This window comes from Gadus chalcogrammus, chromosome 16 (genome assembly GCF_026213295.1).
Source record: "Gadus chalcogrammus isolate NIFS_2021 chromosome 16, NIFS_Gcha_1.0, whole genome shotgun sequence".
Classification (NCBI taxonomy): domain Eukaryota; kingdom Metazoa; phylum Chordata; class Actinopteri; order Gadiformes; family Gadidae; genus Gadus; species Gadus chalcogrammus.
Genome location: NC_079427.1, coordinates 13,175,926 through 13,203,220, shown reverse-complemented (window position 1 = coordinate 13,203,220; position 27,295 = coordinate 13,175,926). Strand labels below are relative to the sequence as shown.

The 27,295-nt window shown below is 45.7% G+C and overlaps 1 protein-coding gene across 3 annotated transcripts in view; it reads left to right on the top strand.

The window, feature by feature from the left end:
• LOC130406325 (arf-GAP with Rho-GAP domain, ANK repeat and PH domain-containing protein 1-like) overlaps positions 1-18,219 on the top strand; it is a 38,704-nt gene extending 20,485 nt beyond the window's left edge. Inside the window, exons 17-33 of one of the 3 annotated variants that reach the window (XM_056611837.1) lie at positions 441-633; positions 913-958; positions 1,731-1,894; positions 2,762-2,974; positions 3,344-3,449; positions 3,739-3,886; positions 4,984-5,067; positions 5,183-5,257; positions 5,730-5,847; positions 6,142-6,255; positions 7,034-7,167; positions 7,416-7,498; positions 8,242-8,301; positions 10,806-10,869; positions 12,317-12,395; positions 13,958-13,993; positions 14,601-18,219. In XM_056611837.1, the coding sequence (XP_056467812.1) occupies positions 441-633; positions 913-958; positions 1,731-1,894; positions 2,762-2,974; positions 3,344-3,449; positions 3,739-3,886; positions 4,984-5,067; positions 5,183-5,257; positions 5,730-5,847; positions 6,142-6,255; positions 7,034-7,167; positions 7,416-7,498; positions 8,242-8,301; positions 10,806-10,869; positions 12,317-12,395; positions 13,958-13,965 (1,689 nt within the window). In that variant the 3' untranslated portion in view covers positions 13,966-13,993; positions 14,601-18,219. Of the gene's footprint in view, positions 1-440; positions 634-912; positions 959-1,730; positions 1,895-2,761; positions 2,975-3,343; positions 3,450-3,738; positions 3,887-4,983; positions 5,068-5,182; positions 5,258-5,729; positions 5,848-6,141; positions 6,256-7,033; positions 7,168-7,415; positions 7,499-8,241; positions 8,302-10,805; positions 10,870-12,316; positions 12,479-13,957; positions 13,994-14,600 lie in introns of all 3 variants that reach the window. The other 2 variants (XM_056611836.1, XM_056611838.1) reach the window with 2 other exon arrangements.
• Positions 18,220-27,295: the final 9,076 nt, after the last annotated feature.

The following is a 27,295-nucleotide window of genomic DNA, read 5'->3' as shown; positions in this document are numbered from 1 at the left end:
TGCATGGCCGTGCACATCATAGTCGTGGTGGAAGTGAACAACACATTTGTGTTTGGTTGTGTACTTGTACAACTGCATGTTGCTGCTGCTGCATATTGTGGTGGCAAGGGTATCCCTCCATGTATCACTGTACATGTATTCACTTTAAGTTCCTGCCACCTTGTGTGTGTGTGTGTGTGTGTGTGTGTGTGTGTGTGTGTGTGTGTGTGTGTGTGTGTGTGTGTGTGTGTGTGTGTGTGTGTGTGTGTGTGTGTGTGTGTGTGTGTGTGTGTGTGTGTGAACTCGCGTGTCACTAACATATCTCACTTGGGAAACACATCTTTATCAGGGCCTTCTTGAGGTTCCATAGGATATACGGAAGAGTCTACCTCACACGTCCAATTCAGTATCCTCAGAAAAATTCAATAGATGCCCGACCGACCCTCCTTTCCTTTTAACAGACCTTCATCCCAGCCAATGCAGAGCCTCTGCTGAGGTTGGGCTTCGAGCGGATTGGTCGACTAAAATACAAAGATGGGTTGAACTTGCAGACGCCCAAGGTTGGGTGGTTCGCTCTGGTGGGCTCCACACTTTACGCCTACCTAGACAACAGCCAGGGAGAGGAGATCCATCTGCGCAAACTCCTCGAGCTCTGTGAGTTTGAAAACCCCCATACTCCCCTACTGGGTTCTATCCCCCATGTCGCCAACCTCCATCTAGGCATCCAACCCTCCCTGCTCCTTAAACTAAATTATAGTATGATACTAAAATGTGATGGTAAAAAAAAATGGTCAGTGCTTTGTAAATCATTTTTCAAATGATTATTTTTTGGTGTCCAGAACATTTGAGGCTACAGGCAAACAAACAGTCACCATGTCAATTGTTTACAGGGCTAAATCTGGTGGTTAATGTCTTTCTTTTTGTCTTTTAAAGCAATCCAACAAGACAATGAGGTGCTGGTTCTGGTGGAGAGGGGCAGGTGAGGGGAAGGGAACACAGTTCTATTTATTTTTGGAAGGGATGGAACTTCCTGACCTTCTGACCTCAAGACCTTTACTGCGGTTGAAAGTCAGTTCAAACATCCCCTCAGCTAATCATCACGGCACTTCTGGAAGCATTGCCTGTACACCGATGCATGAGTTCTAACCAAACGATAGATAGATAGATAGATAGATAGATAGATAGATAGATAGATAGATAGATAGATAGATAGATCAATTTCATAATCCTTTACAGGAAATCACAGTGACACTGCAGCTTAAAGACTGACGTAACACCACACATTTCCTCAGATAGCTTTCATACTTAAGTTAAAATACAATAAATAAATAATAAAGTGCAGTTAATTTTTTGTGCATTGTAAAACCTTATAGCAGCTGCTTTACTAAACTTCCTGTATCTCTCAGTTTTGCAAATTGGTACAATCAGTCTCTGACGGAAGGTGCTGCTCTATGATGAACGATCACATATTGCGCAATTAAACTTTTTACATATATTTTCATTTTTGTATATTGTCGTGTACAATTACAACATCAACCCCTTGACATATGGACACAAACTAGAAACGAGGAACAAAAAAACTCTCTATTCACACATTCTTCTCCCTCCCACTCTCTCTTTGCTCTTCCTTTCTCCCTCTTCCTGTGCCCCGCCTTCTCTCCGCGTGCTCCTATTTATCTTCCCCACCCTCCTCCCTTCACCTCTTCACCCTGGCTCTCTCCCTGGTGGGTGTTCTGGTCCCGTGGTCCCAGGACTCTGTACATGGAGGGGGAGAGGAAGCTGGACTTTGCCGGCTGGTGCTCTGCCATCCAGAGCGCTGCGGGCAGCGGCGGGGACACCCTGAGTCAACAGCAGCTCACGGACACGGACATACCCGTCATAGTGCACAGCTGCATCGGATACATCACCCAGTGCGGTGAGGCCTTTGACTTTTAACACCCCCCTTTTGATTCCACCGTCCCTGGAAGGGGAGGGTTGTGCTGCAAATAGCAGCACGGGACACAGAAACCAAGAAACCTCTAAATACCCCTGTCATGGCCTTTACTTTCACGCTGATTTCTCCTGAATGATGAAGGCTAGTGTCTAAAAGAGTGTGAGCCTGCATGAGTACGAGGCTATTTTGCTGTCGTGAAGGTTAATCCAATTGGTTGGATGAACTTTTCAGGGTAAATAGTACAGAACCTAGCCTTCTCTCAGCTCCACATTTAAATCATGCGAGAACCAGTATTTACCCCGTCATAGGGTGTAATAAGACTTTAATGCTGTAAGCCTGTCTTGCACCTGGTTTACCGGTTAAGTCATTTGCATTCATGTGGTTTGAATGTTTCGACACACACAAAAGGTTTCTAGGTTTGAAACCCCATGTACTCAACCTACCTGCACACAAAGCACTACCTTTTCCAACGACTCTAGGTTGCTTTTGATTTAAAACAAATGCAAAATTAATCAAGATGAAATGCCCTTGAACGTGTGTCTGGCTGTTTGCACTCAGAAACACAAAAAGCACTCTGTTCATTAGTGTTTCCTGTGTGTGTGTGTGTGTGTGTGTGTGTGTGTGTGTGTGTGTGTGTGTGTGTGTGTGTGTGTGTGTGTGTGTGTGTGTGTGTGTGTGTGTGTGTGTGTGTGTGTGTGTGTTTGCGTGTGTGCGCACTCTTGTGTGTGCGCGCGCTCTTGAGTGTGCGCTTGTGTGTGTGTGTGCGCTCCTGCGTGTCGGTCTGTCTGTGTGTCTGTCTGTCTGTGTGTGTGTGTGTGTGTGTGTGTGTGTGTGACGTGCGCCGCTCAGGGCTGACCTCGGAGGGAATCTACCGCAAGAGCGGGGTGAACTCGCGCGTGGCGGCGCTGTGTGACGAGTTCCGCCGCGACGCGCGCAGCATCTGCCTCCGGGAGGGCGTGCACCAGGTGGACGACGTCAGCAACGCCCTCAAGCGCTTCTTCAGGGACGTGGAGGCGGGCCTGTTCACCCCCGAGGCCACCGCCGCCTGGCTGAGCACCGTTGGTAAGACGCGCCGCTGCCCCCTCGTCCCAGCCGGCGGCTCTGAAGGAGTACGCCTTCCTCCTTTGTCTTACTTTTCCTTGCGCTGATTGTTCTGTAAAAAACGTCTCACTTGATAGGTGCAAAGTGCAGCACCGCTGACTAAGCCGTGTGTTACAAAACGTATTCTCAACAATGATTGGGATTGCGGGAAGTGCTTAATCACACATTATTCTCCGAGCACGATGCATGTAAAAAGAAACCCAATTAATTAGTGGTACAGCTACATTTTCTGGTACTGTTGAATCTTTCTGCACTACCCTTAATCTTGTTTTCAATATCTTCTTTCCCTCTCCCTCTCTCTCTCTCTCTCCTCATCCTTCTCCCCATCAGCCCTGCCGGAACACAGCCAGAAGATAGCCCAATACCAGCTGCTGCTGAGCAGACTGCCCTGTGTCAACAAGGCCACTCTGACAGCCCTGGTGAAACACCTCTACTGGTGAGAAGAGCCACACAGCCCCACCTTATTGTTACTGTTGATATCCCTGGTGATATTGTATCTATTGTTACATTGACCTTTCATTAATCGTTCTGTACAAATCATGTTGTTTGGCGGATGTTTCCAAAATGGGAAAAACATTATAGTAAAGATTTAGTAGATTAAGGCTGTTTTGAAACTGTACATGGAGTAACATGCATCCGTTGAATCTCTCTCTTGTTCTCTCTGTGGTGTTTCTCCGTCTCTCTTGCTCTTGTGCATGGCATTGGGTTCTGGGGGCCTTCCTCAGTGTGCAGCGGTTCTCCGAGCTGAACCAGATGAACCTCCACAACCTGGCCATAGTGTTTGGTCCCACGCTCTTCCAGACCGACGGCAAGGACTACACAGCCGGCCTGGTCATCGAGGGCCTCATAGAACACTACACGCGCATCTTTGAGGTCAGGCTCGCTGCCCACGTGGTCTGTAATACAGCTGAGAATATACCAAATGTATGTTTACATGTCAAATGTAAAGATCTGTTTTACCAAGGGCAATCTGAGGATTCATTTCATTAGTGTGATTTATTTTTAACTAGTCAGAATCAATATGTTTGGGTGTATTTCAGCAAGACATCTCTATGGTGTTAATTGTTTGTATCATTTGCCCGTCCTTTTCATTCTTAATTAAAGGTTTTCCATGTAGAGCATTAACAGAGGGAAAAAAACATTCACACTCTATTACGAACTAAGTGGTTATTTGCTACAGCAATTCCCGCCAGAATTCAAGTTGTAACTTCGGCACTGTTATTTAACGATAATTAAACAACATTTAGTTGCATGTAATTAACAACACTACCCGCTTTTCTTCTCCCAAATGCTTTGCTATACTCTGCAGTGAAGTGGCAGACAACTGGCATATTCCTTGAGCCTTTGTAGTTGGTTCCCCTTTTTTGTTCCTATTCTGGAACATTAATAACTGCCATGTTCTCGAGTTTGCATCACAGTGTGAGGCGGATGACACAATGTCAGGGTTTTTTATTGTTTGAACTTCCTCTCAAACACACATAGAGCTGATAGATATTCTGATACGGCAGGATGTTTTAAAAACTCCCATGGCAAAGGTTTGAACAGGCCAAATGCTCTGCCACACATGGGTTTTTACAGAGAACAATGAAGGTTGTCTTGCAATGAGTTCTTAGGGAGTGGGTCAGGATAGAATAGGGTTTAGGATTGCAACAGAGATGAGATTCCTACAGTCTACTAATGTTTGTGTTCCCTACGCAAGAAGAAGGATACAAGAAAAAGGCATCAACGGCTTCATATTTTGTAATCATCTTCTCATTAAATGGATTAGTGATGAGTGTTGTTGTGAAATGAGCGTGCTGGGAGTCAGCAAAGAAATTAAGATCAGCCATTGTTGGATAATACCAGTGTTGGGATTACGATGGAAGATTTTGTGGAGGGCTTTGGGATCCTGGGAGGCCCTAGTCAGATTGTTTGATCAAACAATCAAACAATCAGATTTATATTTGTGTGTCTTTCAATATGATTCCTAGGTGGATGAGCAGCAGTTGAAGAAGCAACTGGATGAGATCACAGCCATCATCAAAGTGCGAGAGAGCTGTAATACAAAAGTCCCTGTGAGTCGTCTATTCCCACATCCCCACAGTCTGCATTCACATGTACATGGTGCACTCAATGTTGGTATCGAAGTTGCACAATGATGAACGTGTGTTTGTGTGCGTGTGTGTCCAGACAAATGGCTCTGGGGATTTTATCTGCACCGTGTACTTGGAGGAAAAGACTGAAACAGCTGAACAGCATGTAAAGGTGAGCCCTCCCCGAAAAAGAAGACCAAGATGAACTGCAGAATATACAATTGATCAGTAAATTAGACATTACCTTCTAATCTTGGATCCGATGTGAATGCCTCTCTCTCCCTCTCCATACCATTCTGCTGTTTTTCATATCTCCTCCTTCTCTCTTTCTGTCTCACTTTCTGTCTCTCTCTCATTCTCTCTTGCTTTTGCAATTTGCCTCTCCATTGCGTACGCCATCTCCTCCCCCCTCTCTTTATCAATCTCCCTAATCCCTCCAATTGTCCCTCTGCCTCCACTTCTCCCCCTCCTTCTCCTTCCAATTCTCCATCTCGCCTTCTCTCGCGCTCAATCTTCCTTCTCTCCCTCCTACATCGCCACCCTAAACGTCCCGCTCTCTCATCTTACCCTTTGGTCTTGCTCCTCTGACTCCATCTCCCTCCTCTCCTTCGCCTACGTCTCCCTCTCCCTCTCCCACACCTCAGATCCCTGGCTCCATGACGGCGGCAGAGCTGACCTGTGAGATCCTGGACCGGCGGAATATTCCCATCAAGGAGAAGGACTACTGGAGCTGCTGGGAGATTAGTGTGAAGGAGGAGATTGGTGAGGGAGATCAAGGGGAGGAACATCCACTTGATATTCCACCGGCGTCATTTTCTGCTTTGCCTAGTCAACGAAATGCATTGCCTCGGGGTGTAATGAAGCGCCTGGCGTGAGAATAGAAACACAACTGGCTTTTAGATGTGCGGCCATCTGGTGGACCTTTATCCAGGAACAGGAAGTCCCTTGCCGCGTTTACAGGAAAGTGACTCTGATAATACCCCATGCTTCCAGGCTGACAGGCTCTCAAACTGAAAACTCGCCATCTTTCTGGTTTTCCTGCTTTCCCCCCAACAGAACGGCCGCTGCACTATCAGGAACGGGTGTTGGCCATGCTGCACTCACTAGGAACGGACTCCTACCTGCTCATCAAGAAGCATCTCGCCATGGAGATTATGAAGGTCTACCTGGGTAAATGGCTGCATGTCACACACGCACACACGCATGCACGCACACATATATATATATATATATATATATATACATCCACCCACTCAGGTCCTCAAAAATATAAGGTAACGCACTGTTACGTATTTTAAGCACATAAGCTGCCCCCACATAGCCATTAGGAAGCAGGATCGAACACACAAGCTGCATTACCCTCACATAGCCACTAGGAAGCAGGATCGAACAGATAAGCTGCATTATCCTCACATAGCCACAAGGAAGCAGGATCGAACAGATAAGCTGCATTATCCTCACATAGCCACAAGGAAGCAGGATCGAACAGATAAGCTGCATTACCCTCACATAGCCACTAGGAAGCAGGATCGAACAGATAAGCTGCAATAATTACTCTAGCCACAGATGGCAGCGCCTTTAGACAGGTGAGGATGGCGGAGCCATTACGTCACCCCGGTCACGCCCACTTCACATAGGCCACGCCCACTTGACGGGCAAAAGCGCGTGATTCAGATGGAGAGGGGAGAGATCAATAGGTACACCGCGGAGAGAACCGGGCCTAAGCCCGGGGCTTGAAGCAATCACGGTATTATTCTCGCACGCGTTAGATACAATTCCCTCCGTTATGCTTCATAGTTACCATACTGAAACATGCCTACTTTAACAAATAAAGTGAGTTAAAAGCGACCAAGGATTGCACTACTTTCTTAAAGAAAGAAACGCAAAAGCACACACAAAAAAAAATTTGCATTAATCCTCTCAGCATTTTTGTTTTCCATTCTTTCAGCCACTAAAGTGGACGTGGCCAAAAACGGATTGATGAAGTTTAGAGAAGAGCGCAGCATCCTGGGCCTGGGAGGCTTCCATGAACGCTACTTCATCCTCAACGCCAACACCCTGAGGATGTACAAAGAAGTCAGGGTAAACAGGAAAACACACAACACACAAACACTCTATTGTTTTCCATCCAAGTTCCGCCCTGCCATTTATTGACCCATCTGTTGTCCTTCATTCACCTTGGAGAAATCTTGGTGCTGAACACCAGTTTGGTGGTAGTGAATGCAGAAATCCGCACTCAGTTTCCACCACACTGCTGGTGTACAGCAACAACATGGACCCAAGATGGCCGCTGTATTATAAGACTCCCGTTCCTCTCTGACCTTTTACAGAGTAACCGGCCTGAACGGGATTGGTCGGTGAAGAGCTTGAGGATCTACCTGGGCATTAAGAAGAAAGTCCGTCCTCCTTCTAGGTAAAGGAAGCCCTGTCGAGGGTTCCACACCGTGCAAGCACTGCCGACAGCATTGTGCACTGTTGTATTCACCAGAATCCCCCTTCATGTGTTCATAATTCAATCAACACATGCATCACCGGAGAGCATATGTGGAACCCACTGATTCCATTCTCTGCCCGTCTTTGACATGTGTAGCTAGCATGCTAAGTTGCTAACCCCTCATAAGCTCATTAGTGTCACCACTGGGGAAAACATGTGCTCATTAATGCAGATATTAGTGAGGAGACATTCTGCTCCTCTTTAACCATTCAATGTCGAGGCACAGTTTACAGTCAGCCAGACTGGTTTATTAGATTATAGGGCACAGACAAGGATATCACAGGTCCTGTACGACCCTGGCCATTCAGGCTGTGTTCTTGTGGAACCTTATAAGGTCGTCAGACTGGTTGACTAACAAGATTAGCTCTCATGAATGCGATCGTCATTGCAACTTCCACATTCTGATGTATTGAAAGGGAAAAAATGATCACGCCTCCTGTGCTGAAGAAAATGACAGCAGCTACCCCAGACAAACGTGCAATCTACGATTGAGCTTGGTCTGGCAATAGCCAGAAGAGCCACTAGGGGGCAGGCTAATCTAACTAGGTAGTGCTTATCTGTTGAACGTTCATCTATTACATTTCTACACTTTTGGTCTCACACAATCCCGCTCAACCATGTGTTTTCTCCTGACTCTCGTCTCTCTCTGTGTGTGTTTCTAGTTGGGGCTTGACGATGGTGTATCAAAGTGAGAAACAGGAGAAGCCCGAAAGACAGCAGTGGTGAGTGGCTCGTGAATGTGTTGGTAATATGGGAATTCGGGGACATTCCTTTCCCAGGGCAACAGACCAAGTATCTTTCAGTGAGGCTGGTGTCCTGGAGACAGGTCGCAGTTATTTCCTGCCAGAATAGACTGCCAGAGAAGAATCTGTTTATTTTAAAAGTCCTAAATTAAGGATGCAGTGGTGCTTTCCCTGATAAGCTTGTTGGAAGACACGTTTTGTAATAATTGACTACAGTAAATTATGACTGTTGCAATGAGCATTTTACAACATTATAAACGGCAGTTCAAATTATATTAGGAATTTATGATTAGGACTATAAAAATCACTTGACGTGAATGAATGAGATGAATAGAAATGCCACACTCCCAGGGGATTCACTAAGTGACCACGTCCCCCATGTGCTTCTCTCTAAATGTTTCAATTGCGTGGTCATGTTTGATAATGGCTTTGATTGCGTGGCAAACAGTCCACCTACAAACAGCTGCATTCTGTACTAGTGTGTGTGTGTGTGTGTGTGTGTGTGTGTGTGTGTGTGTGTGTGTGTGTGTGTGTGTGTGTGTGTGTGTGTGTGTGTGTGTGTGTGTGTGTGTGTGTGTGTGTGTGTGTGTGTGTGTGATGGAAAATCCCCCAGTAGTCTTCGGTCGGCAGCAATAAAACAGGTCAGGGCGCTGTGTGACTGTGTGGAGACCGGAGCATGTGAAAGGTCACTTCCACCCGGGATCTAAACACACCGGCAGCACACCTGTAGCCATGCATTTATCCTAAGCCCTGCTGCTTCTCATGCATACATCCCCCCCTAAGTGTGTGTGTGCTTCTCTTCTTTAACGTGTTTAAATGCAACCTTCTATGTGTTGCTAATGTGACTATGGGATAGTGTGTGTGTGTGTGTGTGTGTGCGTGTGCGTGTGCGTGCGTGCGTGCGTGCGTGCGTGCGTGCGTGTGATAGCACGGCTCTTAGCGGGGACAGACTGCAGCCTAGCTGTCTTCAGCAGCTGTGGTGGTCGGCCTGGCTGTAATTGGAGCGGTGTGTGTCTGTGTGTGTGGTGGTCACGCGGTGGGTCCCCATCTCTCTCTCTCTCTCCGTCACGGTCCGTCCCCCGCGGCACGTGGCAGCCCCCACTTGACCCGGCGGCACGGGCTGGAGGCGGGGCTGAAGGCGGGGCTGGAGGCGGGGCTGCGGAGAGAGGAGCGGAGCAGGTAGTGGGCACCATGGTCGAGTGAGATCAGTTTGTTAGAGGAGGACAGAGAGAGAACGAGAGACCTTGGGTGGACAGGGGAGCGGACCAACGCAATGAGATGCAAATAACAGAGAATGGGAAGCATCGTTCATTTCCTGGAATGGCTTATTTTCTGTATACAGCTTAAAAAGGTGATGGTCATGCTGAACGCCATACATTTCTGTGGACAATCGTTGTGTGTCTGCACAGCCTTTTCAGAGATCCCCACCGCTATGTGTGATGACCTCTCAGAAATGTCTCTCTCTTGGTTGGACACGTGCTCTGTTCCGTTTGGGAACGGGAACTCGTTGCACCATTCCCAAATACTAATGACGTGTGATGAGTGTGTGTGCGTCGTGGAACACCCCACCAGGAAGTGACTCCACAGCGCTCTGTCGCCATAATGATCGCTTAATGAGCACTGATGGGCTGCGGTGACGTCAGCAAGGGTGTAACCCCAAGGTGTGAGCGTGGGGCCTTTGCGACTGTGTGTTTGCGTGTATTTGTGCATCTGATGTGATTATTTCATGTCATCGTTGATCTTTCTAGAGCTACATTCATCTGCATTTGTCGAGTGTGTGTGTGTGTGTGTGTGTGTGTGTGTGTGTGTGTGTGTGTGTGTGTGTGTGTGTGTGTGTGTGTGTGTGTGTGTGTGTGTGTGTGTGTGTGTGTGAGAGAGAAAATAACATCTTTTTTTTAACTGAATTCCTATCCTATTACAGGGCTGTGTTCCTTATGTTCAGGCATTAGCGTGTTGTTTTTTGGGGGTGGGTGGATGTGTGGGTGGGTGGGCTTGTTGTCTCAGTGGAGAGCTCATGAATAATTGCTTGGTCCAAATCAGCGCCTACAATAATGACTGGATAAATAAAGCATCTCTATTCAGCTCCACATCAGTGCTGATGACTCAGAGCGCCATCTCACACTGAAACCCTGACACACACACGCACGCACAAACACACATGCGCACGCACAAACACATGCAGGCAGACACTGGGGGCCCTAATCAGTACTGTTCTTTGTTGGAAGTTTAAATAAGGCATCAAACTTGTTGTTTATGCTCCCGGCTCTTCTGCCGGCCGACTAGGAAAAGAGAATGTCAATTAAATTTTATCCTCTCCTCTTTTGAAGAACTTTGATTGATTTTGTACTCTGTTCATTCTCTTCCTGTCATGAGTTTTTGAAAAATACTTTAGACTTTCTAGGGTCTTTGTCCAAAACCCCACCACACTCCCTTTATTTCTCTTCCCCTCGGATTGACCGTGTTCCCCTCCTTCCCTTCTCTAGGTATCTGTGCTGTAGCAGTGAGGCTGAGATGACCGAGTGGTTTGCAACTTTCCTCAGTATCCAGGTGAGAACGCGCACAATTGAACTTACATTTCACTCTTGCCTTACTTTCACACATGAATTCAGGATGAACTCCAGAGAATCCAGTCCAAAGATGACCAGATGTTGCCCTTTCGCACATGAAAGACACAACAGGAGACCCAACGTATTCCCACTGCAGGCGAGGGGTGTTGCCCGGGTAGAGCGTGTGGGAGGCAGGACGTGACGCAGAAAGCATTCAGCGGTAGTCACAGTGTTTTGTTTACAACACCTCGAAGACCGCGGGTGAGGCTACCGAGTCAGTAACGCTGACTTTTCTGCGGTGATATCAACGCTGCATTTATTTCGTTTTTGGGTGGATATGTATATATTTGCACTCAACAAAAGAGTGGAAAGCAGAAAGAAGTTGGAAAGCAAAAAAAACAGGCAAAAAGAGAAAAGTATGAAGCAGATACACTCTATGCTCCCTGTTTTGCGTCAGTCATACGATGCGAACGTCATTCGCTCGCATCAACACGCCCCAATCACTCGTTGTGAATTCTCAGATGCTCCGATTCTCAAGACTTTAGAATAGGGGGGTGGCCGATTTAACCCTGGTGGGGCGAATTCTGACACTTCAGTTCACACATACAGCTCCCACGGGGACTTCACAGAGGATGGCCCAGTGCTTAGTGTATTTCAGGTGAAGGGAGTAGTTCCAGGGAGACTGCTTGGTTAAATAAGGAATCGGATCAAATGTTAATGTAGGATAAGTGAGGTGAGGAGACGGTATCTGGTGGCTCTGGAGGATTTAATACACCTTGTGGTTCAGTGCTTGGGTCCCCTGCCTTCTCTCTTAATCAGAAATCCAATGGCCAATAACGACTCGCTACTCTAAGACATTGCTGTAGTACCAGTGGGAAATCAATTCTTACTATGCATGAAGATGATACTAACCTGTGTGTGTGAGATCCCCCATATGATTTGTGTTGTACACACACACACACACACGCGAGTCTAGCTGCAACCTGCAGGTTAAACAGTCTTTTGATTTGGGGGGACTTTTTTTAAGTTAAAGGTACGGTAGGTGAGGTTTGAGGGTTGTAATGAGAGAGCACAGAAAGAGAGCGTGAGGCGGCAAAGTGTTGAAACTAAACGACCAAAACAACCAAATTGCTGCATTTCACGCACCTGTGATTGACCGGGAAGATTCCTAGGAGCAATCAGGGAAGAAAAAGCCCTGTCTGGTCAGGAATTGGCTTGCACAGAGGCAGGCGCAGTCAACCCCAAACTCATAGTCTCCCAGGGCATTTCACTCACTAATAGCTGCCGGATGGCTAGGCAATTTCTGACAATTTACACTCAAATAATAGCTCTGGAATCCTGCCTACAGCTCCCTTCAACACACCAGCCAACACATACTGTGTATTATTCTCAGATTAGCACCATAATGTATGAAACCAGAGTTCGCCCTCCCCGTCTCTCCTCTCCAGTTCGACGGGGACGTGTGGCCCGAGCACGGCGTGCAGCACCGCCGCAGCACCCGCCCGCCGCCGCCTGACATTCGCCATGGTAACGTGTCCCTGATACCGCTGCGGGGCAGTGAGAATGAAATGCGGAACAGTGTGGCAGCTTTCAGCCAGGACCAGCTTGCTGTGAGTGTCTCCACCAATCATCAGGGGCTAATAAAGGCCACGCCTGGTCGCTAATCAGGGTCATTCATGCTCAACAGGCGGTGCAACCCCCCTCGCCCACCACCACCAACCCACCACTGCCCCCCCTCAACCTTTTGCAAATCTTGAGACAATTCAGCCAAATTTGGGCTATTGGAAGATGACCTCCAATCAAATTGTAATCAAAGGCTACCTCCCCTTTTCTACTGGCGGTGTTGTTTCCCTATGAAGAATGAATGCCGGGCCACAAGTTTAATATTGCAAACTGAATTAGAAATGGAGGGGGGAATAATCCTGTACAGTCACCTAGCACTCCAAATATATTACCAACGATAACAAGCAAACTGTTTGTTTGGAAGGAAAGCAGTGAGGGGTTGCCTGTGTATAGGATGAATGACCTCTGACACATGATTCTCTGTTAATTTCCACATCATAACAACATGACAACAATAAAGATTCTATAAATATGGATTGGGTTACAACATGAGTTCTTGGCTTGTGGCCACTATTTTACATAGGCTTTCTTAATGCCAACAATATTGTAAACCTATTTGGATTTACACATGTTGTATCCCGGTCTGAGCAATTTAAGAATCTAGAGAAAGCAACCATTTATAAGAGGAATAGAAAACAGTGTGTTTTGTGTAATGTTTGATTGAGCATTGCTGTCGTATTACGGCCCAAATCCGTGAACTAAGGGACTTTGGGCAGCGTATCTAAGCTCACTGTCGTATTGTCATTGAGCCACAAACGATGCTAGTTTTCTAATCCTCTTTGGCATTTCTTACCCACCGCATGCTGTTCTCCACCATGGCCTATTCATCACAACATCAGCCATGTTATTCTCCACCCCCCGCAGGGATCAACATGACTTCTGTGTCAATTCACACTTAAATGTGACCTTTCCAGTTTACATGGGATGACAGGGGGCAGGACGGGGTGCAGGTTTGTGATTGGTTGGTGACAAGGTGCTACTGGAATGCTATTGCAGTGGTAGCTGGGATCTGTGTGTGCGGGGTATCTCTGTGTGTGTGTGTGTTCCAATCTCGGTGACTCTGAAAGGAACCGACTGTGGCCGGGCTTTGAGCCGGACTCGTGCGATTAGCTGACTAGTTCTTTCGACATAGAACGTCTGCCATGTCTTTTTCCATCGCAACCGCATTTTGTGTCTTTGCTCCCTTCTATTCTATTCATCCTCTCTCTCTCTCTCTCTCTCTCTCTCTCTCTCTCTCTCTCTCTCTCTCTCTCTCTCTCTCTCTCTCTCTCTCTCTCTCTCTCTCTCTCTCTCTCTCTCTCTCTCTCTCTCTCTCTCTCTCTCTCTCTCTCTCTCTCTCTCTCTCTCTCTCTCTCTCTCTCTCTCTCTCTCTCTCTCTCTCTCTCTCTCTCTCTCTCTCCCTCTCTCCCTCCCTTTAACCCGCAGCACTTCAGCACTGTCATAACCTGTTTGTTGTTATTTTGCAGCTTTTTAGGGACATTCGATAACAGGACAGGATAAAGGTGAGTCTCTCCCCCTCCAGAACAAAAAGGCAGTACACGGTGTTCTGACTGAAAAACACTACACCTTAGGAGAAACACGCAGGGATCCTCTGAGCCTCCCACAAGGCCTATGAGTCATCAACACGTCCACCTCTAATGACAAGATCCATACCGGGATGTGGGGGGTCCTCAGCTGTGAGATGGGGCAGTACAGCCATGCGGTGCCTTAGTCTTAGCCTGGATTTCTTTACCTTCATAAATCGATTAAACTAATCATACATGCTAATCTGAGAGTAAAAGGGTGACTATTGATTGCAATTCATTCTGTAATTAATTAAGATTTGACATTGATTATTGCATGTATTAACACCAGCAATTGTTTTTCTGGTGTTTTACTTGCAGTGTAAATCCACTTTAAGAGACAATTCCCTCATTCATTTAGTTAATAAAAAGCCTACTGTCTCTTCCAACACTCAGAATTACAGAGAAACACCTTTTGGAGATAACTTGGCAACAGCAGCCAATATATACAATCAAAACTCTTAAGAGTTGGTCTGAATTATGGAACTGTGATTCTGTGGATTTGTAATGTGACACAAATCCCCTGCTCTGTCTTTGTGTTCCACAGTGGAGACAATCAACCTCATCTGATGCCTTCCAAAGGTTCTGATGTCGTCATCATCATTCTGCGACTATGGATTCTAGACTGTGAGCCAGTACAGACACTGATATTTGACACTGCCGTCATCTTGAATGGATTCAAATTCTACAGATAAACAACCAACCCGGATCATGTGGAAGAAAAGGACCTACTAAATGGTGCATTGTAAAGGAGAGGAACCCAATGCCCATCCAAAATGGCACCCTGCAATCACGGCAGGTCGGATTGGGGGGCGTATGTCACTCCTTAACTTCATGAATCCTTCCAGCAGACCGTTAAATGTTGCCTCACTGCCTTACATTGTGTGATGGAACAGGGGAGCTATCTAACCCCTTGTGGTATATTTTTATGAACAGATGAAGTCAGGTTTCTGAAGCGCTAGCTTAGATATTTCTAACTCTTTGAAGGCTGCCTTTCATAGTCTTTGAAATAGATGTTATTATTCAAAAATCCAGATGTAGACCTTTCAGATTTAACATTGTTTTTTGGTCGTATTGTACTGCTCTTGTGCCATGGTTTTCGTTGTATTTCCGTGACTGCGAGAAGAGCTGTTCCGTGTCGTTGCCGGAACACCAAGTAGAGAGCAATGGTCCGGACGGGGGTTCTGTCGTAAGGAGGCCTCGGGTCTAAATAGGGACACAAGAGAAGGACGTCCAGGAGATGCAGACCATAGATCAGGTCTCACCTCATTAACGTGTCCCTTCTGTTCACCATACACTGCATAGACCAATCGTCCAATAATCATCTCATCTGTGTCGACTGCTTCGGGATTCAGAGCGTGTTTATGTCAGTGGAGGACATTTAACAAGACTGTGAGGAGGACGTGCTGGCATCGTGCTGCACACTAAATAGAAGTGATTCATCAATATAAAAAAAAAGGCAGAACGAGTGTGCTTTGGATTACTCCCCCCCCCCGTTGTCGCCCAGCTCTCACGCTCGTTTCGAGATGCCTTTCGATGCAGTGACACGAAAGGCCATCGAAGGACTGCATGTTCTGCAGCTCACTGTTACAGAGCCCTATGCATCCATTTCTTCTCTCTACATTCGCACAAACGCACCTCAAATATGTTTAAATATATATTTGATTGATTTGTCTCAAAATTGCACACCTTACCTTTGTTGTCAAAGTGTACTTTTCTTCTTTGATATGTTTGTACGTAGTGAATAAATTCAGATTTGATGCAGGACTTGTAATCAATGGTTGGTGCACCTTGACTGTTACCTGTGCTTTGTTGTCTAGTTACAGTTACAGTTACAGTTGACTAATTAAACAGCTGTTTAATTAGTCAACATTTGGCTCCCTCTTCCTGTCCTCAAATAGTCAAAAACCATTGACCTTTATTTACATTCATATTAAACATAAAAATAAGATATTCATTTCGGTACTGCCCATACTCGATTATTGTGTCAATCCCATCTTACAGTGTTTATCGTCTCTCTAAGCCTAACAACGCAATGAATCCAGCAGGAGAATGTATGCATTCATGCTTTTGTTGTTTTATGTATGCCCGTAAAGCAATCATATCTAAGCAAACTTAGGGCCCAGTTGGTGTCGGACCTGAAGGGTAGCTTCAAAACAATTAGCTGTGCTACTTACCCAGGCAGGAATCTGACATGCTCATGACGCACGCGAACAGAGCACAAGTCTTCTTTGTTTTTTTTACCAGCTTGTAAAGTTTCATCCCAATTTCATGCTACAACTATACAACAGGCCTTCGGAATGGCTCGGAGGGAAAAAAGGATGAAAAAAAGATAAAAGTCACGCGCTGGCAGGCGCAACAGTGCGGGGACAGGGGTGGGGGCCCCGAGGAGGTTTAAACACCCGCCTGAGTCACAGTGGTGCACCAGCTCGGCGTTCATGCTTCTAAACAAGGTTGACACATCCGGGTCACCCTTTACCTCCAAGATACACACCGGAGAGCACCCGCAAGGCCCACATACACGGGAGACCTTCACAGACACACACGCATGCAGGGGAAACCACCAGGGGACAATTTCTTACTGCATAAGAGTACAGCCTGCTTTAACACACACACACAGCTTAGGTGGCCTTTACCATATAGGTCACCACAGCAGTTGTGTAAGCTTCTAGGGTGAGGCTGTATTTCAGCTTGAGTGGAGCTAAGGGAGTTGGGTATGGAAATCCCTTTTACTCACTTTGAGGATATTAAAAAAACAATTTGGTGGCTCATCATCGGATGAATCAACAGATGAGGGATTTTGTTAGCGTGTTTCTAGTACAAAAGCTCAAAGTCACCCAAATTAGGATAGTCATGATACTTTGCCTCTGATGATTACCCAGCCTCATATCCTTTATTTATTAAATGAGCGTGTTTGATTTGATGGTGGTCTACTTACGACTCGCAAGTTATTTTAAATGTAAAAAAGTTTTTACTTTTTAAATGTTATACTGCATGCCATGGTATGGTGACATTTCTCAGCTTAAGTCGGATGCTTTTTTACAGTCAGATAAAATTCAGCAAATACTGCCTTTGGACATTAAAAAATTAGGAGGGTATTAGGGATTTTTGAGTGCGTAAGCGGCATAAGTATCTCTGTGCTTGCAGTTTTGGGCTCTGAATTTGCAAAAAAATGAAATGATGTGGCTGTTGTGCTAGAAAAAGATAATATTCAAATAAAGAAACTGGCCTATCAGTCTGAATCAGAAGCACCACCAACAGTGTCCTCCTATAGGGAGGGGGTCAACGTAAACAGATGGTGGAGGTAATGAGAAAAAATATATCACTTTTTACCAACGATAACCATGCATGAATCTGAAATGACTGAGCAACATAAGGTTAGCGGGGATTGGAACAGAGCAACCCTGCAAGCTATTACAAATATCTTGTACGCTGATTTTGTTCAGACTTTTTTCACTCTAACCCTAAAAATATGAATTTCATGACTTCAGAATAGCAAAGGATGAGAACAAACATAGTATAATTATTATTGATAAAATCAATGTTGATAAATAATATTATTATGGACCTCAATCTTCGTGGGTTGGGCCTTTTGGTCCACAAATAGTTTTTCTTCTCTTTTCCAAATTTGATTTCCAATCCATTTGATTAGAGGCCCCAACATACTGTGTCTTTTTCACAGAATTTAATCAAAGCAGGATACACGACTGAGCGCCCGTACATCAGCCCCTTATTATACAGCTTGCTTATTATACAGCAGCTTGCTGATAGACTACAAGAGCTATGTTACCCATTCAAAATCAGTGCATGAAGATATACAGCATTACAGGGTCTAGCGATACATGGATTGAGATCAGATATATTTTTATTGAGATCTGTAAAAAATGTAGGATGGAAATGTACTTTCCTTCAAACTACCGTAAGCTTCTTCCAGCAATTGCGTAAGAGATATAAATACCTGCAAGCTATTCACGATTTATACTGCCTACTGCCCTTTATGAACTATGTGTACAGGTTTTTGTTTCTCATATTCCAGCCTTTAAAACGCAAGGCCTCATATTCCATTTATTCCATTGAACTTGGACATTAATACAAACCCTTTTCACAACCCTGGATGTTGTCAAAATTGCGAAACACACACATGCGTACACACACACACACACACACACACACACAGACATTGCAAACAACTTTGACTAACGCTAGTACAATAGTGTAGGTGTGATGTTCTCTAGCGGATAGCCTGCAACCTCGGAGTCACAACTCCTGCCGTCACAGAGGTCATGGAGGATGGCCGCGCGTCCGTCACTAAATACATGCGGTGCCTCCAGTGTCGCACCGAGCAACACCCTTCCTCACGCGGCGGAGCCACACAGTCTGCTTTAATTAGTTTCATCAGCACTTCATTTTCACTTACCTCCAGCACACGAGCAAGCACTTATACACTGGCCTGGAGTTGCACGTACACTCGCTCTTCCACCTCTCTCTCTTTAGCCCTCCATCTCCTCCGTTCTCTCTCTTCCACCTCTCTCTCTTTAGCCCTCCCTCTCCTCCATTCTCTCTGTCTCTTCCATCGCTCTCTTTATCCCTCCCTCTCCTCCATTCTCTCTCTCTCTTCCAGCTCTATCTCTCCTTATTCTCTCATTTTCACACTTTATCTCTCTCTTCCCCCTCTCCCTTCATCCCCTCCTCTCTCCTGCCTCTCTCTCTCTCTCCCTCTCTCTCTCTCTCTCTCTCTCTCTCTCTCTCTCTCTCTCCTCTATCTATCTCTGTCACACACCAAGTGTTGAAGTCTTCCAGTGCTCTTCCAGCTCAGAGACAGCGGCCTTTTCTCCTCGTCTGGCTGCTCACCCCCCTCCCCCCTCAGCCCCTCCCTCTGGGTTTATCACCAATTACCGGTCCTCGGCTTGTCCCCATGGTAACCCTTCTCTTCTTCTCCTTTTTCTGCACAATCAATCAGACTCCGCCTGTCAAGCTATCCTGTCCCAGCCTGGTTAAACGCGAGGTGCAGGGCCCAAACCTCACCCAGGTGAATAATGATGAGGCCAACAGGCTATTTTAGGTCATTCTCAGCCTCTCAGTCTTCATCTGTCCTCACTTTCTTCCTTAGCTACTCGATCCCTGCCTCAACAATTGTAACCTTTATCTGTGATGAATTGTGTGTCTGTGCTTGTCTGTGTGTGGTTGTCTGTGTGTGTGTGTGTGTGTCTGTGTGTCTGTGTGTGTGTGTGTGTGTGTGTGTGTGTGTGTGTGTGTAATGAGAAAACTAAACAAGCAACAGAGTATTCACTGTTGTTGAAACATTGTTAAAAGGCAATTAGCAGTGTATGAAGATTAAGGAATAATTAAGGAAACTAGATAATCCTTATCGCTTTATGGGTTGATCAGTGCAACACAGGATAATTAAAAGACTAATTAGCAATTTACCATTAGTACTAGATTTGTACTTTCTCCCCATCTTTTAGTCTCGTGAGTGTCTCACTTAGTAGGCCTGTCTGTCTTTCTCTGTCCATCTCAAGCTCCCTCTTTCTCCCTCCCTTGCTCTCTCATGTCCAGTCTGTCTATTCCTCAAAGGCAGCTGAACTGACAAAGAAGAGCACATGAAATGTCTATCACCTGGATTATCTCACAGGAGTCACCCCATGCGGAGATAAGGGGTGCAATAAGGGAGCATGCGAGAGGAGGGGAGATGATGAAACAGGGGAGAGAGGGAAGACGGATTGGTACGGAATGAAGAGAGTGACAAGTCCTCCACGAAGGGGCAGGCATGACAGTGAGGACGAGAGAGGAAGACGGTGAGGGGGTACGATGAAAGGAGTGGCTGAGAAGAAGGCTGTGCGGCAGAGAACTTTTGGGGAGAGGGATGAGTTGATGACCACTAGGAGGGGAGGTGTAGGAGAGGAGAGAGGATGTCAGTATACAGATGGATGGAATGGAAGAAGAGTGGAAAGCGGAGACATTTGGACAAATTATGGCTAGGCTGTCACTACAGGCTTTGTGTGTGTGTGTGTGTGTGTGTGTGTGTGTGTGTGTCTTCCAAGTGTACCTAATTCGCATATGCGTGGGCACGCGTGCGGGGTGTGTGCGTGTGCACTAATAACCGGGGGTGCAATCAGATTTGCACAGGCTGATAGAGGGTGGAGCGTGAGCCCCTCAATCACTGTACATTTGAATTAAAGTGGATTGACGTAATGCGCCTCAACATCGCTGCGAGGCGCGTGACGCCACCGCCCCGGTCCCCACTGCAGGGGTTCGCCGCGGTCGAGCCGTCATTCGTCCACGGCGATTTGCGGATACCTCCACCTCCTTCTGGCTCTGTGTGCACACACGTTGAATATTAAGTTGGCTGTAGCGCCGTATTCCACTGACCTCCTCGCCGCCTCCCCTCACCTCGCTTCGCTCTATCGTTTGCCGTTGTTTGTTATTCTCTATTACTGTTGTTTGTTGTCAATATTTGCGGCTCACGGTCCCTCCTGTCCTCCCTTTCTGTCGGTAATATCACACTAGGTGACACATTAGGGTCAACTCTGTCTGTTTTCGTGTGTTCAGCTCACAATGTTGATACACATTACAATATACAATACACATTATACAGAATACCTGTACACAGACATCGAATGCAGTGATTTGTAATCAGTTTTCTTTTATAGAGAGACCTCATGTCAGTGTGGTGCTGTCAACAGGAATACAAAGTATTTTGTTCTAACATATCGTTTTGCTTCAGCCTTCCTCCATGAATGTTAAAACAACAACAAGGATTACGGAAAACAAATTATATCTTATATATGTTTTTGTGTGTGTGTGTGTGTGTGTGTGTGTGTGTGTGTGTGTGTGTGTGTGTGTGTGTGTGTGTGTGTGTGTGTGTGTGTGTGTGTGTGTGTGTGTGTGTGTGTGTCTGTTTCTGTATGTTTTCATGCACATGTTGTTATCTTTTAATGCATACTATCTAGCCTGTATGTGTGAGTGTATGTGTGTGTGTCCCTCATTTATCTGTTCCCCTGGGCTGTGTTATTACAAGCAGTACAAATATTACTGTGCAACAATCGATAGGCCTCGGTTTTGGACTGCATTTCTGACAGTGAAGAGATGGTAGATTGGCTCTTGTGTGCGTCATAAGCCTGTGTTTAGAGGCCTCTTTCTGGGAACCCAACAGCAGAGATGCTGAAGAGAAGTGAACATGGAGTTAGTGAAAATATACAGACGATGTAGCCTAAGGCCCTGGTCGTGTGTGTGTGTGTGTGTGTGTGTGTGTGTGTGTGTGTGTGTATGTGTGTGTGTGTGTGTGTGTGTGTGTGTGTGTGTGTGTGTGTGTGTGTGTGTGTGTGTGTGTGTGTGTGTGTGTGTGCGCGCGCTCATGTCTGTGTTAGTGTTAATGTTAGGGTCAAGGGTTTTTATCTTTTAGAGTTATTTTTTTGAAATGACTCAAATCTGTTTCTTGGTAAAATAGATAAGAATATAAAGTATCACAGATACAATCTGCCTCACACACACACACACACACACAAACACACACACACACACACACACACACACACACACACACACACACACACACACACACACACACACACACACACACACACACACACACACACACACATTCACACAGGATTTGACTGTCATCTTTCATTATAACTTTCCAAACTTCACTGACAGACAGTGTGTGTGTGTGTGTGTGTGAGTGGAACATTTGCCGTTTTACATAATCCTCTTTTCTCTCGGAATTATTTTCTCCATCGCTATCTTACTCGCTTTCTCTCATTCTTGGTGTGCATGCGTATTTGCTAAGCTATGTGGCACACTGTCCTCGAATCAGTCTGTCTACTGAAGTCAAACTCTTATTACCATTCACATTCTTGTAGCAGTAGTGGTAGTAGTAGTAGTGTGCTAGTAGTGATAATAGTGATTAAGCCCTAGACTTGGATTAAAATATAGGATTTTGTCTGAAGGGGAGCCACATGTCAAATGCATATTAAGTATTCTAGTGATTCTCCGCTAAATTAAATTCACTTGTCCTCGGTATCAGCTGACACGGTTGACCGTGGCAGTGACCCTGAGCTATCTCTCTCCACCTCTCCGTCTGAGCTCTGGAGCTCAGCGTATGAACGCAGAAGAGCAGAAAATAAATTCCTCTCACGCGAGGATTTTGCATTACTTTCAGGTTGAAGAACGATATAAAGAAAATTAATTAATCTTTAAGTAAGGCATGATCAGCCCCTGTGTGCGTGTGCGCGCGCGCGCGCGTGTGTGTGTGTGTGTGTGTGTGTGTGTGTGTGTGTGTGTGTGTGTGTCAGAGGCCTTCTTTAATCGAAGGATAAGGAAAACTGTCTGATATCCATCCCTCTAATTCCTTTAGCTATAGCAGCCATCTGGCCCTCAGGAAACTCTCTGTCTCTCTCTCTCTTTCTCTCTCACCTCTCTCTTGTTCTCTCTCTTTATCCTCTCTCTCTCTCTCTCTCTCTCTCTCTCTCTCTCTCTCTCTCTCTCTCTCTCTCTCTCTTTATCCTTTCTCTCTCTCTTCTCTATATCTGTGTCTGTATCTGTTTTGCTCTCTGTCTCTCATCCCCTCTCACCTCTCTCTCTCTCTCTCTCTCTCTCTCTCTCTCTCTCTCTCTCTCTCTCTCGCTCACTTAAATATTACACACACAGACGGGACAGACACAGGACTCATAGGGGATGGTAATCTGAGGGCAACCAGTGAGAGTGGCCATATGATTACAGGACTGTAGTGACCAAAGTACTCTCAAATGCAAATTATATCCTTCCTGTTTCCCTTTGGCAGATGGCCACACACACACACACACACACACACACACACACACACACACACACACACACACGCACACACGCACAGACACACAGACACACAGACACCAAATGACCAATGAACAGGAATTTGTGTAATTAGACAGTACCATTTGAACAGGCTGCTCAGGACTCCAGTATTCACTCCATTTCATCCATGAAATCCAATGAGGAAATAAAAGGGATCCTGATATAACCTAATGACACAAAATGTATCAACAAAGGCCTTAATTCATGCTTCCCCAAATAGCTAACTGTCTGTCTGCCAACTGGGCCTTTGCTACAAACATTGGCAGCGATGTGAACAAAGAAATGCCCAGAAGGTGGACCTCAGCTCTGTTTTTTGAAGGACACCGCATAGCGCAGGGCGTGGGAGAGTTGGTGGGTCAAAGGAGCTGAATCACAGTCATCTCCTCACACGTTTTGTCCTCTCCACTGCGGGTCGGACTCAGGTCGGCCGTTAGAACCACAGGGAGACGATGTTCGTGGAAGGTTCGCGGCGAGCACTAGCAACAATGCTAAGCTGTCGCAAAGGCTTGCTAGCCTGATAAGGGGAGCTAAAAAACAACATCAATGGGATTTGATACGCCCTCTTTAATACCCTTAGATTCTACTTTTCCATCAGGATAAAAAAAATTCCGGTAGCTTCTGCAGATATGTGAAATGTGGCTTCAAATTCAGATTTGAGTTTTTTTTCAAAAAACCTGATTATGTGTTTGCTGTTTCTTTCAAGGTAACAGATGCGAAGTAGAGCATGTAGTTTGCCTTTCAGAAATGGGAGATGAAAGCCATGTTACCAGCAGTACTAGGGCTGGTGTAATCGTGGATGTTATACTTAATGTTATAAAAATCCTTTCAAGGGAACGGAGGGGTTTTGCTGTGTGAGATGTTGTTCAATACACGTGCAAACATCTCAGCAGCAAACCTTGCTCCCTCTTCCTTTGGGGGTAAACCCCAGAGCCAGAATCCACACCAGCTGCCATGTCAAAACTGGGCTCATTCAAATGCAATCACCTTCATCCTGAATCTTTTACTAACCCACTGCATTCAAATGAACACCTCAGAAAACAGCTTGGACGCTTCTAGGTGCAGCTTAAGCCCTGGGAAACGCATTAGGCAACACAAAGTGTCATTGACAACTAGGATAAACAACAACCACATAAAAGCTGGTATCCTGGGGGAAACAGAAGTTCACACATGTTTGACGTTGATACAGGTAAACACAGTGAGGAGCCTCACAGTGCAATGCACTTTTTTATATAATAATATGATGTAGCTAAACTGCTAAAAGTCTAATTTTAGAAGCACATCTATGCAGTAATGTCAAGAAAGCTAAACGTCACACATAACTGTTCAGCAAACATTGGCAAGGCCCAACAAAAATACTAAATACGCACACAGGGATCTCATTGCATTTATGTCAAATCAATCAAAAACGAATTCCAAGAGACACAAAATATTTGTCTTATCGTATGTATCAATTAGCAATGATATATGAAGAGAATGAACGTCTTCAACGAATAAAGTTGAATTGAGAGTGAGCAGAATATCTGGGCTGTTCATCTTCGAGAGAACCCTTCCTTTTTCTAGCCCGGGGCTGACTAGTTGAACAAGGAGGCAAATTTGCCTTGTCTCTGTAGATTCAGTAATAAAACTCTACAAGACTGCCCGACTTAGTTTAGAGACTGAAACAAGCGGCTTAATTAACTTTAGGAATACTCTACTTGGGGCTAAATCATTCTGTGAAGAAGACCAATGATGAAATTGAAAATGGCTTCTCCCACAGGGTTAGATATTTAATACTGCAGTTTGATGGCCTGGAGAAGACGTACGGTGGAGGAGGCATAACGAGATTCCGGGACCGGGAGACAAAAATAATGCATACGATGACGACGGAAGGAAGGAAGGAGCTAATGAAGACATGAGGAATAAGCCAACAGAAGGGTAAAGAGAAAGAAAAAGGGAAGGAGAACAAATATATATGTTAGGGTATGTCAAAAATACAATTTGATGGGAATATTATGGAGGGAAAGGTCGGAAAACAAGAGGGGGGGGGGGAGGTTGGAAATGGAATTGGGCCAGACAGAAAGAGATAAAGCGAGAGAGGGAGGATGTGAATTTGTTTTGAAAGGCATGTCTATTCAGCCAGACCCTATTCTCTTGTCTCAACGCTTGTTTTATAGAGCAATTGCCCCTGATTTCCTGCTTCGTCTGTCCCCTTACAGTCCATTTATTCTGTGTCTTGACAGTCTGGTGCTTTTACTAACAGGCAAGATGTGTGTGTGTGTGTGTGTGTGTGTGTGTGTGTGTGTGTGTGTGTGTGTGTGTGTGTGTGTGTGTGTGTGTGTGTGTGTGTGTGTGTGTGTGTGTGTGTGTGTGTGTGTGTGTGTTCAAATGTGGATGGGTGTGGGTGTGGGTGTGTGCACACATTTGGGGATGTGTGTTTTTGAGTTTCGGCGTGTGTATTTGTATGCATAAGTGTGGATGTCAATGTGTTCTGTGGGAGCAAGCATGGTCCAGGTTAAACTAGCTTGCCAGATAGAAAAAGGTTTCTGTACTCAGCAACGCCGTATAAGGGAACACAGGGAGAGACAGGTATAATAGCACAGTGCACGAAGGCAGAAGGGGCCAGGGAGATAGACAGGCAGTGGGTCACAGCAGTAGAACAATACACACACATGCACACAAACACACACACACACGTAACAGATATGCCAAGCGTTCACCATCAGAGCCAAAGCTCCGTGCTCTAACCATCTGAAGCTCATTCACAACAAAACCACAATTCAGCTCAATTCACAGGCGACATTCGAATGTGTTTTTTTGGTGTTCTCCATGAACAGCATCAAACAGTTCCTGTGCACCCTTTGGGGCACAAGCTGCTTCATAGCCTTCTCATATCGATTGCGTGTACTCCATTGCCCACTGCCCTGCATTCTGAGCACGGCATTAACACTCACAGCCAGTGTTCTCCTGTCGTTTTGGGGCCTGGATGATGAATGCCGGATGTCAGAAAACTGATGGGTAAGAGGAGAGCGATCCACACCAACCACACCACCAGCACCACCTTCAAGGCTGGAGACCATCATGAATAATTAACCAGTTCAGCTCCGGTTCAACGGTATTCTCTGTTACGCTAATATTATTATTCCTTTATTTATTTTATTTGTATTTGTGTCCTTCTCTTTCCTTTCAACCCATTGCTGTTGTGGCCACCGAATTTCCCCTCTGGGGATTTATGAGTATTTACTCACTTACCTATTCGTTAACTTTCTCGAAGACAGACTGTTATAAGTTCCGGCAGAATGGGAAACCTCCGGCTAGAACTGAACACATCACTGAATAAACAGTAATAACCATATAATTCTTGTTTTTATTGACGTCTGCGCTGTTGCCAAGGAGGATGGGTTGTACCGTGATGCGGTTCCTCTGACCTTATTTAACGCCGCAGGCCTTGATTAAACAACCCCTACTACAGCTTCCACCGCCGCCGTCTGTGCACCGTGTGAACAGATATTGATCGGTGCTGCCATACACTCAGCCAGGCGAATGAAATTGAGCACACATGTGCCGTCCTCCTCCATCGGGTGAGTATTTATGGGCCTCTTTATTAAGCAAATGGAAGTGCTCGGTTCTTACCTTCATCGTGAATCCATGGAGCACCTCTGTGTATGCATAGAATATGTGTGTGTGCAGTTATCACATTTCAGTCTATATACTTCATAAAAGCTGTGTGTGTGTGTGTGTGTGTGTGTTTTAGAATGACTCATTGCTTGGTCACTCCCAAAGTTCACCTGAATTTCATGCTCCCTATTATTATGTTTTTTTCCCCTCCCGACTTCTTAATAAAGGGTGGCATGGCGCTTGGCTGCCCCCATAGCACACAGGTTTATTTGATGATGGCAGGAGCTGCTTCTGGCACAAAAGGAATTTACCCACTCATAAAAACAAGCCCCATCGCCTTTTATTGCATGGCCCCGACCAGAGACGTGCAGCAGCAGCCGCCTGGACATCCTCTGCCACCGAACCGGTTGGATAAGTCATTTATTAGGTTAACTCAATAAGTTGGGGCACTTCCTAGTAATGGAGAAGTATAAGTCTGAGTTGTGGGAGGAATAAAACTTGGAAGGATGGGATGAATGCATTTGGCGGCTAAAGGTCAGAGTTCAGCACCGGAGTATCTGTCAGGCCCGGTGATGTCTGACGCGTGTCAGGGCCCCCACATGCATTAGTCCTCACACACAGTTGTCACACACACACACACACACACACACACACACACACACACACACACACACACACACACACACACACACACACACACACACACACACACACACACACACACACACACACACACACACACACACACAATAAGAATAAGAGACAGCTGAGCACCGAGGATCTGCCAAAACACCAGATGTGACACACACACGC